At 36.5% G+C, this 18177-nt stretch overlaps 1 protein-coding gene across 8 annotated transcripts in view; it reads right to left on the bottom strand.

The window, feature by feature from the left end:
- Positions 1–410: 410 nt before the first annotated feature.
- The window catches only part of PNPLA8 (patatin like phospholipase domain containing 8), a 37021-nt gene continuing 19254 nt past the window's right edge, over positions 411–18177 (bottom strand). For 6 of the 8 annotated variants that reach the window (XM_040550833.1, XM_040550851.1, XM_040550824.1 and 3 more), the window contains exons 10-11: positions 1642–1837; positions 411–1279 (exon numbers count right to left, since the gene is read on the bottom strand). In XM_040550833.1, coding sequence (XP_040406767.1) covers positions 1005–1279; positions 1642–1837 — 471 coding nt within the window. In that variant the 3' untranslated portion in view covers positions 411–1004. Of the gene's footprint in view, positions 1280–1641; positions 1838–5973; positions 7544–18177 lie in introns of those variants that run through there. The other 2 variants (XM_040550888.1, XM_040550871.1) reach the window with 1 other exon arrangement.

The following is an 18177-nucleotide window of genomic DNA, read 5'->3' as shown; positions in this document are numbered from 1 at the left end:
TTGCCATTGCTTACCACACCACCATGCTCGATGCAAGCAGGAAGTTGCAAAGAAATGAGCAGTAAGATTGTAGTACGCTGTAAATAAAACTTTGCAACTCGAACAATTTCTAGAGAATTCACATATGAAAGCTAAAAGATAAAATGCATAATTTATTATTTCAGGTATCAACTGCTAAATTTCTCTTGCCTAGAAACATGTGAAGTTTGGCATCCAAAATTGAAGCTTCTATAATAAGCTTCTCACTCACATAAAATTTTCAAACAGTTCACTAGTTATTTCTTGTATCCTCTGACAGGAATAGCAGCTCAAATGAAATTTGGGGGTTTGGGATTATTTTCAAAATAATGAATGAACCAATGTGAAGTCATTGAATAAAAACAATAAGCAGCAAGTCCCCAGACTATCAGTTAATTTTGATAATTTAATATGCCATTTATAGTCATCCAAACATCTTACTGAATATGATTATGTACAAAAACATTGGAAATAATAAAAAAGAACTTCGATGTTATCTTTCAAACGTAAAAGTGCAATTAACACAGGAAAAGTGTTTGTAAGATGTTACATTTCTTTATATTAACTGGCTACGTAAGAGCCTCAACAGGTATATTGCCTACTCTAAAGCGAATGAAGATTTTATTTTTTGTTAATTTTGAACAAGGCTGGTAGTTGATGAATAAAGGCTCACTGCCACCATAATTATGGTACATACATTGAAAAATGTATAGCACAATTGTTTTCATAATTTTCAGTTTTTACCAACTTTAACAAAATTAAGTAGAACAACAGTAAGATCCCTAGAGTTCAAAAAATAATTAACACCATAAAACTTTATATCAAGTAAGTGTGCACAAAACAGCCATCCTGAACTGCTTTCACCAGAACTCTACGGACAGCTTTCCAGAGATGTTATTTACCCACAATAAACATTCTTCCTTTACAGTACTAGTTGAGTTTTCTGGAATAGGATTTACATTTACAATCTTCCATGCATTACATATTCACAATTTGGAAAGAAAGGGAAGGCCTTCATACATGTCAGCCTTTAATCTTATCCAATCATGAAACTTCTGTAAAGTCGATTTTTCTTGTGTTAATATTTTTGCAGCTTTTTTCAGTTTTTCTTCATTTCGTTCTAAATAACGAATTCCATCTGTCTGCAGCTGATTGAGTTTCTCTTTCCGACTTTCATCCAGAGGTATGTCTTCGTTCATAAGAGGGTTAAATCTGAAGTAAGTATCTGGTGGTAACAGTGCATCCAGCATGGTGTGAACTTCTGTATTTAAAACAAATGTACGAAACTGTTACATTTACAGGAGAGAGACACAGTCCTACAATCTGAACACCAAGTGCTTTGGAGTGACACAATGATTGTAAGTATGTGCTGCTTTGCTAAGTAAACATCTTTCCACAATTGCCTTATCAAAATAAATAAATAAATAAACCACACACAAAACACAAAAAAACACCTTTCTCATTAGAATTTTGCAAACAACCCTATACATGTTTTTTTCCTCTGGAAAATGTTTATCGTGTATTCTAGGACAACCTCAGTTATGATAATCAAGAATGATAATTCTAAGAATCTTAAAAAAAAAAAAAGTACAGTACAGTACAAATGCACCTTAAGACACTAACCTTCTGTATCAGTTGCGCTGCTGATAACGTTTGTGAGTTTGGCTTTCAGACTAGTGTATGTGACATTCGTCTTTCCTTCACTTTCGTATCGACCAGTACCCAGCGATATCAGACACTGCAACGGAACATTTGGCCAAAGGCACTTGCACTCGTGAACTGCCAGTGCAGAAGGATTATTTAGAAGCAAACCTCCATCCTGTAAATTAAAAATAAAGGTTTAGCATTATATATAATACATGGTCATAAAAGAAATTACAATGATAAACTAAACTAGCAATAGCATTAATATACAAAACTATTTCAGTGAAATAGGCATTGATTTCCACCTTCCGTGCAATTGTTCCGTTTGTGCTATGCAGCAGGTTTCCTGGGCTTCTGGACTCTCTCAGAGTACCTCTTAGGTCTCTGGTCAGTTCTACTGGTGTGAGTGTTGTACGGAAGAGATATGTTGAAACAGTACTATTCACTGGAAAATCTGAATGAAGTCATGAGTTCATCTTCTGAAGATCTTTAAGCTAAAACAGATAAGCTACTGAGAATTTTTTTAACCCAGAAGTCTGCATCTGAAAATATTTATTACTACTATTACAAGGTTATATTCTGTAACAAAATCCAAACCTGCAGATCCTAAAATAAAAAATGACAAGAGCTAAGGATGCTCTATAAGCACAGTAATTACATAGGATGCTATAGCCTGGATTTAAGACTTGGAAAAACAACAGAATGGTTTAGGTTAGAAGGCACCTATTGAGATCATCTAGTCCAACCCCGCTCCTCAAGCAGGGTCAGCTGCAGCATGTTGCTGAGGGCCACGTCCAGTTGGGTATTAAATCTCCATAAATGGAGACTCCAAACTTCTCCAGACAACCTGTTCCAGTATTTGACCACCCTCACAGTCTTCTTCTGTTCAGATGGAATTTAATGTATTTTAATTTATGCCATTGCCTCTTGTCCTTTCAGAGGGTACTACTGGGAAGAATAAGGCTCCCTTTTATTTGTACACATGGGTAAGATACCCTACGTAAGCCTTCTCTTCTCTAGGTTGAACATTCCCAGTTCTCTCTGTCTCTCCTCACGTGCGAGATGCTCCAGTCCCTTTGTGGCCCCGCACTGAACTTGCTCCTGTATGCACATGTCTCTCTTATACTGGGGAACTGGACACAGTACGCCAGATGCAGCCTCATCAGGATGGCAAGTGAAGATCATCTCCCCTGACCTGCCGGCACCACTGTTCTTAATGCAGCCCAGGATGCTGTTGGCCTCTTTTGCCACAAGAGTGCATTGCTGGCTCACGTTCAGCTTGTCCACTAGGACCCCAAGGTCCCTCTGCACAGCTGCTTTACAACCAGTCAGTGCCAGCATGGGTTGGTGCCTGGGGCTATTCCTCCCCATACGCAGGATTGCGTTTCTCCTTTTTGAACTTCATGAGAAGTCTCCAGCCTGCTGAGATCCCTCTGAGCAGAGACACAACCAGCTGGTATACCAGTGACTCCACCCAGGTAATAATGTATGATCCGCAAGCTTCCTGCAGGTGCACTATGTCCCATCATCGAGGTCATTAATGAAAATGTTAAACCATACTGGCACTAGTACTGATCTCTGGGATACATCTCTAGTGACTTGCTTTCAACTGGCCTTTGTGACACAAACCTCTTGGCCTGGCCATTCAGCTCATCTGCAATCCACCTCACTGTCTACAGTGTTATGGGAAATGATGTCAAAGGCTTTTTTTTATTGTTAAGGTAAACAATATCCACTGCTCTCCTCTTGTCCACCAAGCTAGTCACCTCATTGTAGAAGGCTATCAGGTTGGTCAATCATGAGATGCCCTTTGTACAGCCATGCTGACTACTCATGAACATGCAGAGGATTTGGGTTTCAAGATTTCTGTAGTAAATTATAGCAGAGACCAAGATTTTTTTTAGCTATTCAAAAATCAATACAAAAAAACTCAAAATATAGAAGAGAAAGAATATGGACTACTATAAGCATTATGCAAAAGCTCCTTCAACTCCCTACATCCTATACCTGACAACCATATTACAAGAATAGGAAAAAAAAAATGAATCAACTCAGCTCAATAAGAGTTTGGAATAAAAACTGTTTTGGAATCAGTGCACGCTTTACTGAAACTCCTTTTAACTACAGCTGTGCTAGATAAGTAAAAACAGGATTACTGAGCTTTGATTTTTTTTTTTTTAATTAAGCTTCCATTTCAAGCTACAAAAAGATCTTTGAACTCCTTCTGGACTACTGTCCACTTTGCTCAAAACACTGCTAAAATGAATAGTCTTTTCAGTGCCTATTATCGTTACGTTTAAATTAGATTCCACAAAGAAAACTAAATACAAGGATGTTTTTGTCCTTGATAAATTTCCCCATGAATCTTAATCTGAAATCTTAATACTTATCTTTGTGGTGCCTATTTTCTTTATATCCTAGATGAAGAAATGCTTACCAGATAATTTCCACTGAGCTTGTCAATATAATTTAATTAAACATGATTTTTTCCACCATGGGAAAGATTAGTGTTATCAAAATACACGATGTAGTTAATACTAGAAAATTACTGCATTTTTGTCAATTTGACAAATAAAAGACCAAAGGAATGTATACTACACATATCAAATGTGCACTATGATGACACTACCAGCTTCATGCAACTACTTCCATACTTCAACATTCTCCAATTTAGGTTTATTGGACTGACAGTAAATATCCACTCCTAGTAATTTTTGGACACCTTTAATATAATTTGTAGCATTTATATAGATATATGTAATTTTTGGCAAGTTTTGAGTAGGACTCAAACGGAAGGGAACTGATTTCTTTTCTTCACCTGCAAACAGATTACAATTGATAATGACCCAATCAATATCGTGTTTCAAATCAGCTTACTCTGTTAAACAAAGGTGTTCATCCTGTTGCTCTTCTGCTTACAATGATTGACTACTGAAGCAGTAAATAATGTTACTATAAACTGGACTTCTGAGGACTCAATGAAGAAAATACCGCAATAATTTATCTCAGAAAGCTCCAGAAAGCTTAGAACAAATTATGTCAAAGAATTAAATCTCGATGTAAAAAATATTGCACAAGTTGTAAAATTGGTTTCCATGATCTCACATGTATGTGAATTATAAGGAAAACTGTAAACAAACAAAAAATCCAGGTCTAAGTTTAAAAAAGTGACCTTTCTGATTCTGAATAATTGTTTGCTTTCTTAATCTTCATAAAATTGCACAAAAACTCTTCCCTGAGAAATAAATTGACTATCAATATTGAAAGACACTGACTATCAATATGAAAGATTGAATTTTAAAGAAAGTAACAATTTAAAGAAATCATGACATATCTTTCTTTGTGTTCGTCCTTGGGACACTGGAATACAATTCCAAGTGATTCAGTCTGCAGTTTCGTACAGAAGATACACTGAGATCACAGGGATCTTCACCGATCTTTGCTTAGGAATTCCCCTGCGTTCAGACTATCAATTTAATTTGGAGACCCACTGCATTTATTTGATGTCTTTATTTTTTTTCAATTCTATTTAATATTTATGTAATTTTATACAAAGTGATATAAATTATTTATAACTTACCAATTAAAATGTTTCTATTTTAAGTGTTAAGCTTTTTAAAGATATATTAACCAAAGTGCAGTATAACCAGGAGACTGAATGGCTGCTAGTAGTATGCAACGTCCCTTGAATAACACAATAGCTTCCTCTTCCATTATTACTTTCTATGAGCTTTCTTGCCACTTTGAAAAGTTTCATACAGTTAAACAGCTGGAGATAAATGATAAAATAAATTGGCCTTGTTTATTTTATCTATAGGTAGAGAGATGCCAGTTGGCCAAAATCTGATTCTTGTCTCTATTTCCAGAAGGACGTCATTCAGTTTATGGGTCCATTCCATTTCAAATGCTATACTTTCTTGGTACAATCTCTCATCTTTAATCCACCTATTTTTCAAGCTCAGATTTAAGTGTTCCACTTAGTAGGAGGAAAGAACTAGGATCTACGCAACACGCTTCTGCAGCAGGGAGGAATGACAAACCAAACATGGTAATGCAGAAGAAAGAAGTTTCACCGAGGCATTTAAACGTACTGATGAAGGACATAGACAGGACAGCCATGGCAGGGGAACGTACAAACCAAACATTAGTAAAATACTTTGTAAAAAAAACAACAAACTAGGTAGTTGTGATGTGCTATGGGGAAAAAGTATGATATCACTGAAAAGATATGGGAAACTATGTATCCTAGTGACAAGCTGCACTCAATACTTCATGTAATGGCAACTTCTATGTGCCTGAGTTTTCGCATTATTTTGTAAATAGTTTTATGTGTGTTTTACGATGTTTGAAAGTATGGTGATTAACAAATGTTGACATTAGCAAGACATGCAAAATGCACTGTGACAGAATGCAACCTTCAAAGTGTACGAAAATTGTTGTATCCCTCGTGTCCATTATCTATTTTAATTAAATATATTTTCACAACATTATATATAATGGAAGAGCAAACATGTAATGGATCCATGCTAGGATAGCACAATTCTGCTCTCCCAAAGCCTTCATATAAACAAAATAAAGTAAATAAAAAAACATTTTTATACCACATATAGCATCACAAAAATCTTGTTGACATAAAGTGATAGTTTAAATTACACTATAAGCTTCAGATGTAATTCCAGTTCTAGAAAGCAGTGTTTTGTGTGGTCCTAAACCTTTTCAGTTCCTAATAAATTCAGCTTCTTTTTGACAGACTAAAGCATTTCCAAGTACTGTGGTGCACCTTTTATCTACATTACTAGATAAGAGCCATACCACAGCAGTAATCTGTGTACATATAGAAAAAACAACGTGAATGGTTTATTAGACATAATACTATATTATCAACACACATTTGCATGAATGAATATTAATGACGGTAGGTTAAAAGCATAACCAGTAGGTCGAGTGAAGTGATTATTCCCTTTTATTAAGTACTCGAGGTCACACTGGGAATATTGTGCCCAGTTACAAGATACTGAGAAACTGGAACGTGGACGGTAAAGAACCACGAAGATGTTTTGGGGGCTGAACATGACAAGTGAGAAGACAGGCAGAAATATGGGTTCGCTCTGCCTGGAAAAAGAGAAAGCCAAGGAAGAATCTAATCAGTCTTTTACTATTGAAAGAGGGAAGAATACACAACCAGACTCTTTTTAAGAAGTGCAGAACAGAGTGCAGATAGAGAAAGCTGTAGAATCTCCATTCTGGGATATTTTCAAAATTCAGCTGGGTGAGGCCCTGCCCTGAGAAAGCTGCCCTAACTTTGAAGTTTACCTGCTTTGGAACAGGAGGCTGGACAAGACTACCTCCTGAGGCCTCAACCTCTTTCGATTTTCCTAAAGTTCTACTCTACTTGAAGAAATAGCACATGAAACATTGTAAAGGCATGTTATTTTAGCTGTAAAATCAACCCATTTTAAAAGCCATTCTTACAAGAAATGGGACTTTGTCAGTACCGTCAGAAGTCTTATAAAAACAATATATATGCAAATATGCTTTTTCCACTTGCTGCTCTTAGTTTGGAAATGAACCGAAACTTACAGGAACTCTTTAAATAACTGAAGTGCTGACCGACATCCACAAAAATGTGCAATTATCTGAAGTTCTGACTATGTGCTAGGCAAACAGCCAGAGTAGAGCAGTGCCTCAGTGTTTGTTCTCCCGTTCTTAGATCGTTTGTCCTTGACTACGTTTCACCGTCTTCTCTCGTTTCATTAGTTCTCAGTGTAATTGCAATCTTTTTCACTTCCCAAACATACATGAGTCACCCCTTTCCTTTGTGTTTTGTGCTGCTGCGGTCAATGCGCTGGCATCTCCTGTCCACTTCTTCATATTCTGAACTCTGCAAAACCAATCCACACTTAAGGCAACTTCATTTGCTGGCAGCACACTGAGCACAAAGCGCCAGAGTAGGAATGTCACTGCAAGCAAGTGCTGAAGAAGGGTTTATAACTTTCCTAATGACAGTTAACAGTAGAGAAGGCTTAAAAAAAATCCAGTAAAAGTAATTGAGGAATTTAAGAATCAAATCTTAAAACAGAGACATGTATAAACAAGCTTGCTTGTGATAGCAAAGCAATAAAGTCACTCAGACATTACTTTCAGTCTTTTGCCAAAGGCTTTCCAAGTGGCAAACATACAATTATTATGCTTTACTCAACCTTTTATCAAGTAATTCCTAAGTGAAGTTTATGAAATGTTCTCCCCTCCCCATACAGATTTTTCTAGAACTTTCCCAATGCAACTGTAACCTTATTTTTAGGGCCTAGTGTTGGTTAGCTAGAGTCTAAAGCTATAGCTAATATTTTCTACAAGTGTATTTAAAGTTACAAAATAGTCAGGGAAAGCTCCCTTGTCATTTGTCTACCAGATCAAATTATTTAAAGCCCCCAAAATTCACTTTTTGTAGGCACATGCTCCAATGAAATCTCTTTGCTGAAGATACATGGCTTACACGGTTCTAGTGATAAAGAAAAGCCTGGTTAAATATTGTCAATTTTTCCTTATTTATTTCATAATCAGAAGGAAGACACGAGGAGGTCTCAAAGAAAGCAAGTGCTGCAGACCACCTGGAGCCTGGTAACACAGAACCTGCTGAAAGTCCTGTCCCATATAAGTAGGTATGGTGAAAGCACATAAAATCACTACTCAGAGATTTATCTCAGTAATTTAAAACCAGTTATTAAACTGATGTTAAATAAAAATCGGTTTGAACCACACTTTACTATGGACTTTAACTGAAGTTCAAAATACACCATACGTTCAAAAGCTATCATTACATTTCTTAATTGTGTCAGACTCAAGTTGTGCCTTGTAATTGCTCCGTGTAACATCCTGTGTGCTGAAGTTTCACTTAAGTGATGTTAAGCTTTGTGGAGAAAATAATTTAGCATTGGGTGAAGGATATATGACTTAGGAAAGCCAAGTCTGATATTTGGAAGCTGAGTTTGTTGGCTCCATAGTAACCATTTCACCTCACTGCCTATGCAGACATGCTTTGCATTTTAGTTCACTTTTACAGACTTGCTCTGTTGTTTACTTTCATTGTATTTGTGGAAGAAGTGGAGACAGAATTAGTACAAAGCTATCAGAGGCTAAGACAAGACAGGCTAAGATTCTGAACAGACTTTTGACAAGTGTTTTTCAAATTCTACGTTTAAAATCAACATAAAAATCATGAACAGACACGGATTAAGGCTAGGGCTTACTGTTTCAAATGAGGAGTTTGAAGAGTCTGCACTTTTGCAAGTGACTACTTGGTTGAAAAAGTAAAATACTTATTCCAAAAACATTTACTAGAGTTTCCATAGATAAAAAGGTATGTCTTGCCGAGTCAACAGCAAATTCAGTATGTTTACATGAGTAGCAGCGAATGTTCTCAGAGTAGAAAACAGGAGTTAGAAACAGGAGGGTTGTTTGACTACTTGTAAGATCTCCCATACCGGTATCTTCAAGATTCAGATCCCAGTCAGTCCTCTGATTGCACTGGGCACCCAGCGCTGGCATGATACTATTTGTATATTCACATACGTCATGGCTTGCTCAGCCAAACGTCACTGGGCTACCAAATTACAGTTCTTAATACATACATTGTGAAAAAGGAGAGAGAGTGTGTGCATTCAGATTTAACTGGACAATAAGCCAGCTCCCACAGTGTTCAGTACAAGTATACTCTCCTCAGTACAAAAGTTAATGTTTAACAAACCAGGGTAATCATGTAATCTAATATTTCAAACTTTTTGTCTTATGGCTTTCCTCTTGTGAGTAGTCAGTCACAGCACTACTGAGGATGACTCCCAGCAAGCACAGGAAATCTTTATGTCCCTGCACAAACTATTTTGACCCTATAAAATATTGTTATAAGCAGTAAAGAGCGCATTAGTAGAACTGTTTCCTCTCTATTGGTAGCAATGGGAGGCAGTGCCAATATTCCTAACACATCTCTAAAAGGTACGGTGTACCAGAACAATTTGTTTTAGCTTCCTTCTAATGGTGGGTCTGATTTACTTTCATGCATGAAAGATGAGTGAGAAAACATTTTTTAAAATAAATCAGATTATCTCCTGTACAGCATACAATGACGTACAGTTAGCTCTTTATACAAATGCCTCATGCACTTTAAGAAAAGCCACCCTTGCCTCACAGCCATGCTAACAGAGATGTCACTGGGTCATCTATGTACAATTTATAATGTCTTCTGTGCAATGCTGCTTCCTAACAGAGGCCTTGCTTGGTGAGAGAGGTTTAATGCACTCCTCTTATACACCAAATTTCTGACTATTTCAGAATGAACAGATGTCACTACTTAAGAAGAGGCAGAGATGTTCCCTTAAATTTCCTCAAATAAATGTCTTCTGATCATTACTCTATAAGGCTATCAATTATTTTTTTTTCCCCAGACCCTAGAAAAACTAATGCTCAAACAACTGCTCCAGTGGCGACTGGGAAACGGATTCCACTTGAACTGGCTAATAGAAAAAGTCTTTAGAAGGTGATCATACAGAAAATTTAAATTAAACACATTTGCATTTATATTGTTAAATGGCACTAATATTACTCCTGTCTTTGACAATTAAAAAGAATTTAAAAGCTGCATTTGTACTTCTGCTACATCAGTTGTAAAAAAGAACACCCTACATTGAGAGATCACATTACATAAAAGATAAAAATATTAGTAACGATTGAAAGTTTATTGAAAAGGTTACTGTTCTCCCATACCGTACTTACTTTTCTAAAAATTAGCAGTGCCATACTATACTGTTTGTATACACACAAATATCATGTTAAATGCTTCTGAGAGCTACCAGTACTATTGCCATCATTAAACATTTAGTAATGTATCTTACGTTTTTTTCCCCCTACACTACCCACGTTTGCTCTTGACATTTCTTTAGAATGAATGGTTGGCTGCGGAAGACTACTAGGTGATTATCTTAAATTATTAACTCATCCCAGCTAGTCATTAATTCATGGAAAGTGACCAGCTGTTCTGAAGACATTATTGAATTAATGTTTTTATGTCAGATAAAGAAAATGTACTTGCATTGTACTGATGAAGATTTATTAGATATTGACAGACATCATGAAAAAATAAATAAAATGTAGTCAGATATTTCATTAAAAGCATAAGCCACGTACCACATTTAATTACACTAATTTAGCAATGTCACTAGGATAGTACATATTTAAACTGGTTCCCCAACAACGAACAAGAGAGGATTATAGAGTGCAACCCAAGAAAAAAAATAAGCTGGCCTGTGGTTGAATCTATACTAGCCCTAAACACATACCCCAGCTTGAGAAGCACAGGCAGTGTTCAAGATGAGTTTTGCCTTTCATATTGTAATTCCAAACTGAAATTGGGCTTCCCATATATATATTTTTTATTTAACAGAAATCTATGCAAGATATCTGAATTATTTAATATAATTTTATTCTTTATTTGTTGACTCAAACATTAGATTTCATTGCAATTGGAACAAAGCAGGTTCATAACTAAAGGATTTGATCTTAAAAGGGACAAAATTTGAGAAAAAAGAACTAATTATTGTAGATAATTGCTATGAAGGGTTGGGATTTGGATATGAACTAGTTGGTATTTGCAGCCCCAATGAGGTAGAGAGGGGAGAAAGAACTGAAGGAAAGGTTCTGCACCCAAGCAGAAAAATAACTCCTTTGAATAACAGAATCATATCACACAGAAAACCTATGGAGAGGGGAAAAAGAAAGTATTGAGGGTCAGAAAATGAAAAGGAATGAAAGATTCATTTGTTAGAACTTATAAAAAATTCTTAATGTTTTTATGAGTAATCTAAAGACAGAACAGGGAACAACTTAAAAGTGCCTATAATTCGTGCTATGTTATTTCAACTGTTCTTTTCTTCACATGTTTTTATAGAGATGGGCACATTGCAGAGGTTGGACAGTGGTTGCAAGGGTCGCTTTCCTTCCCTGTTCTGTGGAAGTATTATGTTCATTACTAATGAAGAGATGATACTATTCTTTTTTAAATAAAGTTTTTTTTCAGCTAAACAACACTTTCCTGAGTCCTGTAGGAATTTATTCTCTAAATTAAGCACATGCCTGGATGATGAAATATACCATGGATTTATTGAAGGCTTGATACCAAAATTGAATCAGAATTTTTAGATGAAGAAAATCTGGATTTATCAAGCACCTTACATACCAGACCACTGGAAAGTGATTAAAGAGACTACAGTGGAGAATAACCAGATGGGACAAGAGTCTATGTGAGTGAGGAACTCTTCGGCTGGGGACTGCTTTCTATCAGAAGTACTCGAAGACTGGTCTGGGTCTCATCCTCTTCACCGTTTTCTCAGAAGTACGTAACTACTAATCAAGTCTGCTACTACAAAGTTAGAGGCTTTGTAAATACAAAGGCTTTGGAATAAATACTGAATGACTCTGATGTCTAGGAAAACCCAAATGAGATGACATAACAAAAGTGCTCATAAACACAAAGCTGCGCTCTTCAGAACTCAGTTGGGTTCAGACCAAGAATGAGAAAGATCAGGGTGGAGCACCATCTCACAATCATCTAAACCACCTACACGAGGTAGCTGTTGAAAAGGCAACTGTAATTCTACGCTCTATCTTCCTTTGAAAAAAAGGAATTTCATGACACAGCTAAATCATCTAGAATACAGTGTTCCAGCTGATCAAATTTGCTTCTCTGAATTTTGCTTCTAATTTAGAAATGCTAATTTTGAATCTGGTGCATCAGTCAGCTTTCCACAGTATGTCTTAAGTCATGCCAAAACACACTGAATAGTCCAGTTTCAAGAAACATTACCCAAACTGCAGCAGGTGCAATGAAGGACTATTAGAATGATCAAGGGAACACAGAGCCTATTTTGCAAGACTGAGACAGCTTGGCATAGACAGACTAGCAAAATAAAAAAAGGATAAGAGTACTTTCCATATACACATCAGAAGTGTAAATACTACTGAAAGAACAGTAAATTCAACTGGAAAACAGTACTGGCACAAGGAGAACTTGTGTACACTTGCTATGAACAGAGTGAAAATCAAAATTTTTCTGGCCATTAAAAGATGAAGAAATATCCTTCTCTAAATAACCTTCTACTAGGGCAACGACAGCAAAGACAGCTTTACATGTTTATGAACTACAGTCATCAAACGCAGTCCATATACTTGGCGACTATGACAGAGGACTGGATTTGACCCAAGGGAAACTGTTTTCTTCTATACTCTTATCTTTTTCCCCTCCTGAGGAAATGCCAGCTGAAATAAATCTAAAGGGTTCTCCAGCCCAAAATCTAAAATATATGTGCTACTAAAACCAGCAGTGTATATATATACACCCAGTAAAACAAAAATTGGAAGATAAACAGTCTTTGAAGGGATCTCCAACCTGCTTGGGATTTGCAAAATTAGCACTACAGATAATCCTTGCAATGGAAGAGAATCTCAGCACAGGAAATAGGGCTCAGGGTACCCCACTCAACTAATGTAAGGGGACTTGGTATTAACCAACTTCATGCACGTTTTCTATACATGTTAAAAATTATTAACATCACCGTGGTAAGACCTGCATCCATGACAATCAGAGAGCAGTCTCCCAAACTATGCTATGGAAGGCAAATTAGAGCGCATGGCAAGTGGCAAAGCATGAAGTGATTGCCTGCAATACGCATCAGACTGCCATATATCATAAACAAGCTTTCCTTAAGGGGAGAAGTTATCGTGTATCAAGAATAACACTACCTTGTTAGGCTTTCCGTTGCAATGACTATCACGAGGCTATTTCAGATGGAAATATGCCCCCCTTCAAGTCAGCATTAGATGAATATTCAGCCTGACAAAGTAAAAATTACAAGCGATAAAAGAACTGACAGCAAGTTGTCCTGTATGATCTCCTAAGAAACGACGGTCAGCAGCATCAGAACTAGCGAGGAGCACCCTACATTGACTGGACAAATTTCTGAATTGACTCAGCTCTTAGTATTCCATTGTACCAGTCTCCTGATTTTACAAGGTTTATGTACAGTGAATATTAGCTGGTAAACTGTGTCAGTAAAGGTATATAGATATAGACTCGGGAGTCTAAACAAAAATATTTAAATATAATACAGCTTCTTTGGAAGTGACTGTCTTTTCTTTAATAAGCACTCTGAAAATTACATTTACAATAACAAAGTATCACTGGACCATGGTAGAAAAAAATTACAATGCTTCCAAGTTAAATGCCTACACGAAATACCCTCTCAATTTTGTTTCACTAAACAAATCTTCCAAAACCAAGCCACTTAGCAAGTCCCTGCAGGGAATCCTGCAGGGAGTCTGCTCTGCAGAGTAACACTGACACAGTAAACACAGCATTTTCATGAAGGCTGGTAAACCGCATCATCAGCATCCACCCTAAGAACTGATAACCAACCCTACAGAATCTGTAAGAGAAAAAGAATTGCATGTATCCATGTAGCTAACGCATTCCAGTAAATTTCTCTTCCTTAACCAGTAGGAGATATTACCTCAAAGGCTGTAGGAAAACGTGTATGGCAACAAGTAGACAGAGAAACAAAGAAATACTTGTTTCTATCATTGTGAGAACAAGATACACCTATTAAACCACAGCCTGTATAAGCTCTGGTGCATACTGATCACCGTGGCATATCCTAAGAATGAAAAGAACTCCAATGTGACCTATATTCTATGTCTTCTTAGAGCCTGGGAAGCACCCTTGAATCTAATTTTAAAAGCTACCATGTAAAACCAATTAGGGCAGGATCCACTAAGCAAATCACTTTTGAAGCCTCTCCCGTAACAAGCTACAAAGATGAAATGGCTTGGCAGATTTACCATCTCATAAAAGGAGGGGAAAAGATGAAAAAAATACAGCTTCTTATTTTTCAGACAAGGTGAAACTTGAAATTTCAGTTACCCGTTATTGTATTGTGTGCGTGTATATATATATATATATATATGTATTTATTTATTTGTAGGTCATATTCTCACCATACGTACTGTTACCCTTACACTAAAGCTCCACTAACAGACTAGCTGCCAATTTTTTAACCACTTCAGTATTTGATTTGCTCAAAGGTCAGAAAACATGGTTATTTGAACACTACTGTAAGTCAACACCAGCATTTCATTAAATGGAATTGTATTGCAGCAATGAAATCATGGGAAAGCACCAAGAAAAAGTCGTTTGTGTTAAACTGAGTATATTTTATTTTTAGAAAAATACATGGCTTTGTTAAATTCCTCCCCCTCCTCCTCATTGCCCTTTTAATTAATCCTGCGGTGCAAATTTAGTTTTTGCTGTAAAACCAAGTAAATGAAGTGTGCATAATGATTTTGTTAAATCTTAAAACTGCTCTATTAATTAATTGGCAATTTGCTCAGCATACCACACTGTCTACTGAAGTGACGTTATTGAATAGCTAAAAAGGAAATGCTTTTTACACTACAGAAGAAAAGAGGAATCTAAGAAATATCATCCCTCTGTGAGAAGTAGGGAAAAAAATGACTGGTTTTAATGGGACTGGGGAGAGGTTAAGACTCCCTCAATACTTCCTAAGTAGATTTTAATATAAAAAAGCTGACATGTGGCAATACAGTTTCAATACTGTGACATCATGACTTGGTCTCTCTTGACTTGCACGGTTTCTGGAGAAGCATGTTACAGGGATTAAATCCCTTTGAATACTAATGTGTTCCTCTTTTGAACCACAAAGAATATTAATCCTCCTCCCCTCATCTACCAACAGCTGCACTGTTTTTCCTTCTTGGCAGGGTGGAACAAGATAGCATGGCACGATTGACCTGAATGTAAATATTGCTATTTGTTTTCGGAACTGCTTAATTTTGTGGAAATTAGACTAACCTGCCGTCAGGTTATCAGCAGCACGAACAAGAAGAGAGGGTTTAGGCACCTAGAAATGTATTTCTTAGCAATTAGATCCAAACAGTTATAGAAATAAGTAGCTTATCAATAAATTAATGCACTACAATTCTCTCAAACATTGAGAGTGGCTAACACAGGAAGTCAGACTGGAATGTTCCCAGAGAAAGGGCATGCATGTGCGTACACAAATACGCATGCATGTATAAATATATATAGGTATGGGAACATCAGTGTTAAAGTGAACAGCCACAGTTCAGCCCAGGCATGATTCCAGCATATATGGCTGGTTATTCATTCTTAAGGATTTTATGCATCTTAACCCTACACAATTCTTAGGCATCTTCTTTGTGCAGTTTCAGGAAGGACACAAATTTCAACAAAGGCTAGGTAACAAAAGAGATTATGCAGACTGACCATAAAAAAATCCACTAAGTTCCCATTATCAAAATAAGTATTTTCATACATTTGAAGAGTCCTACATCAGGTCAACTGCCACAGTACCTTTCATCAGATATAAACGTACAACTGAGTGATAAATCAATACAAAGCCTGGCTTCCATATAAAATCCTTTAGAGTCCCAAACTTCAAAGTAAGACACAAATCCCATCATATTTACCATTCTGAGTTTTCACAGACATTTACCAGTACTTCTACCTTTCTCTATTCTTTGAAAGATGTAGGAATATCAACATTACAGAAGTAGATTATATATAGGTTAATAAGGAACTACCGTAGTTTATGTTCAGAAGAGATTACGTTGATGAATCAATACAAGTTTCCAATCCATTAAAAAATCCACCAAAATACCATCACCTTTCTGATACCATAGTACAGCATTGAATCCTCTGGCATACAATTAATGCGCACTATGCTGATCCACTTTACAAAAGTCATGGTACCATTGAGAATGCCTAATAATGGTATGCTTCCTTTATTTCTGTAGTTCAAAAAAAGTATTTCCACATAAACTATAGAATTTAGCGTCATACACAGTCTAGCCAAAGAACTTAACATGACTATAACAATGCACTTTTGCAATAATGATGCATAACAAAAATCTAATAGTTATATAAACTAAAACCCAGGATTGAGTTATTAACATACTTTAAAAATTCTAAACCTGAAATATTAGTAACAAAGCCACTTTGGCTAAATACTGCCTGTATTGGCTAAATACTGACTGTATTTAGGACTCTATTAAAATATATTTATGCATACATACTGTTTTCAATTCATCTTGTGTAGTTATTAGAGGTAAAACCCTTGGTTACCTTACATTTTCTACTGAGGTACCATTACATCCAAGCACGTAGGTGTAACAGTCTGCTAAAGGCATGGAAGCTCTTCCCCCAGGGCTAAAACGAGGTAATTCAAGGTAGCTTGATTGTGCACTGATGGAATTGAAATCTGAGATACAAATCAGCACACAAACTGTTATGTTATGTAGCATTTGTAATATAGCACCTTGCTAGCCTGTCCCCCATTAAAAAACAAGCACATCCCATGCGCTAAGAAAAATGCAATCTGAGGAAACAAAGCCAGGAAGGCATGGAAGACGACATCCTTTGGACTCTACAAGAATTCAAAAGCATTAAAATATCATGCTCGGGTGGAAGACAGATCTCTCAGATGATACTAAATAGAAAATTTAGCATATAGTTGTACTACAGTAAGTGGTTTTAATACTGAAAACATACTCAGTTCTCTATAGTTTACAAAGGTCAGCACCTCAAGAAGAATACAAAACCTATTGCCTTGGGAACTCATAGGTGTGAATTCTGTAGAATTAATCTAACCACATCCTAAGCCCTTGTTCTCTAGCAATTAAAATACATCAAGTAGCATTTTAACAAAAGAACACTGAATTTGTGAAACAGTGTTGGTAAGACGATATGGAATGGCTTGGCCAAAGAATCTCGAGTAAGAAAAAGTGAACTAGATGTCATTCTACCTCTGTGTATCTAAGAATACTGTACCTGACCTCTACTAACATTAATCATAACTTCATGTTCTCTGGTCTAGTAAATTGGACATAAAGTGAATACAGGTGGTATCAAATATCCACTTTACTGCATTTCACACAAGTCTGGCAATTCAAAAACAATATTAAAACAAGTAATTGTCTAAGCACTCTGTAGAAGTTAAACAACATACTATTTAGTTATTCTTCATATAGAAGCACACACAAACTTTGATGTGCTCTCAATTCAAGGGAAGAGGGGGCGAAAGGGTGAGAAGAGGCAGAAAAGTGCCTCACATAGCTTAACCCTGACCCATTCCAGCAGTTAAGGAGCAGCTTGGAACAACTCCAAAGACTCCCTTTCTAGCAGCTCCCTTTCTAGTTCTGCTTGGACAGATGGAAGATAACTATGTTTCGGGGCTTCAAACAGAGTATCTGTGAGACTCCCTATTTAGCTTTACAAGAATAAAACAACTTATTTGCTTATTTCAGGCCGTATTTGATTAAAATGCTTTGGGGATAACCAGATGTAGCATAAACAAGGGGGGAAAAAAAGGAAAGAAAAGGGCTCTAAACAGAGTGGAAAAAGAATATGAAGAAAATGGAAGTGCTCTCAATCTG

This window comes from Cygnus olor, chromosome 1 (genome assembly GCF_009769625.2).
Source record: "Cygnus olor isolate bCygOlo1 chromosome 1, bCygOlo1.pri.v2, whole genome shotgun sequence".
NCBI lineage: Eukaryota > Metazoa > Chordata > Aves > Anseriformes > Anatidae > Cygnus > Cygnus olor.
Note: the sequence above shows the minus strand (reverse complement) of the source record. Positions and strands in the feature narration are given on the sequence as shown.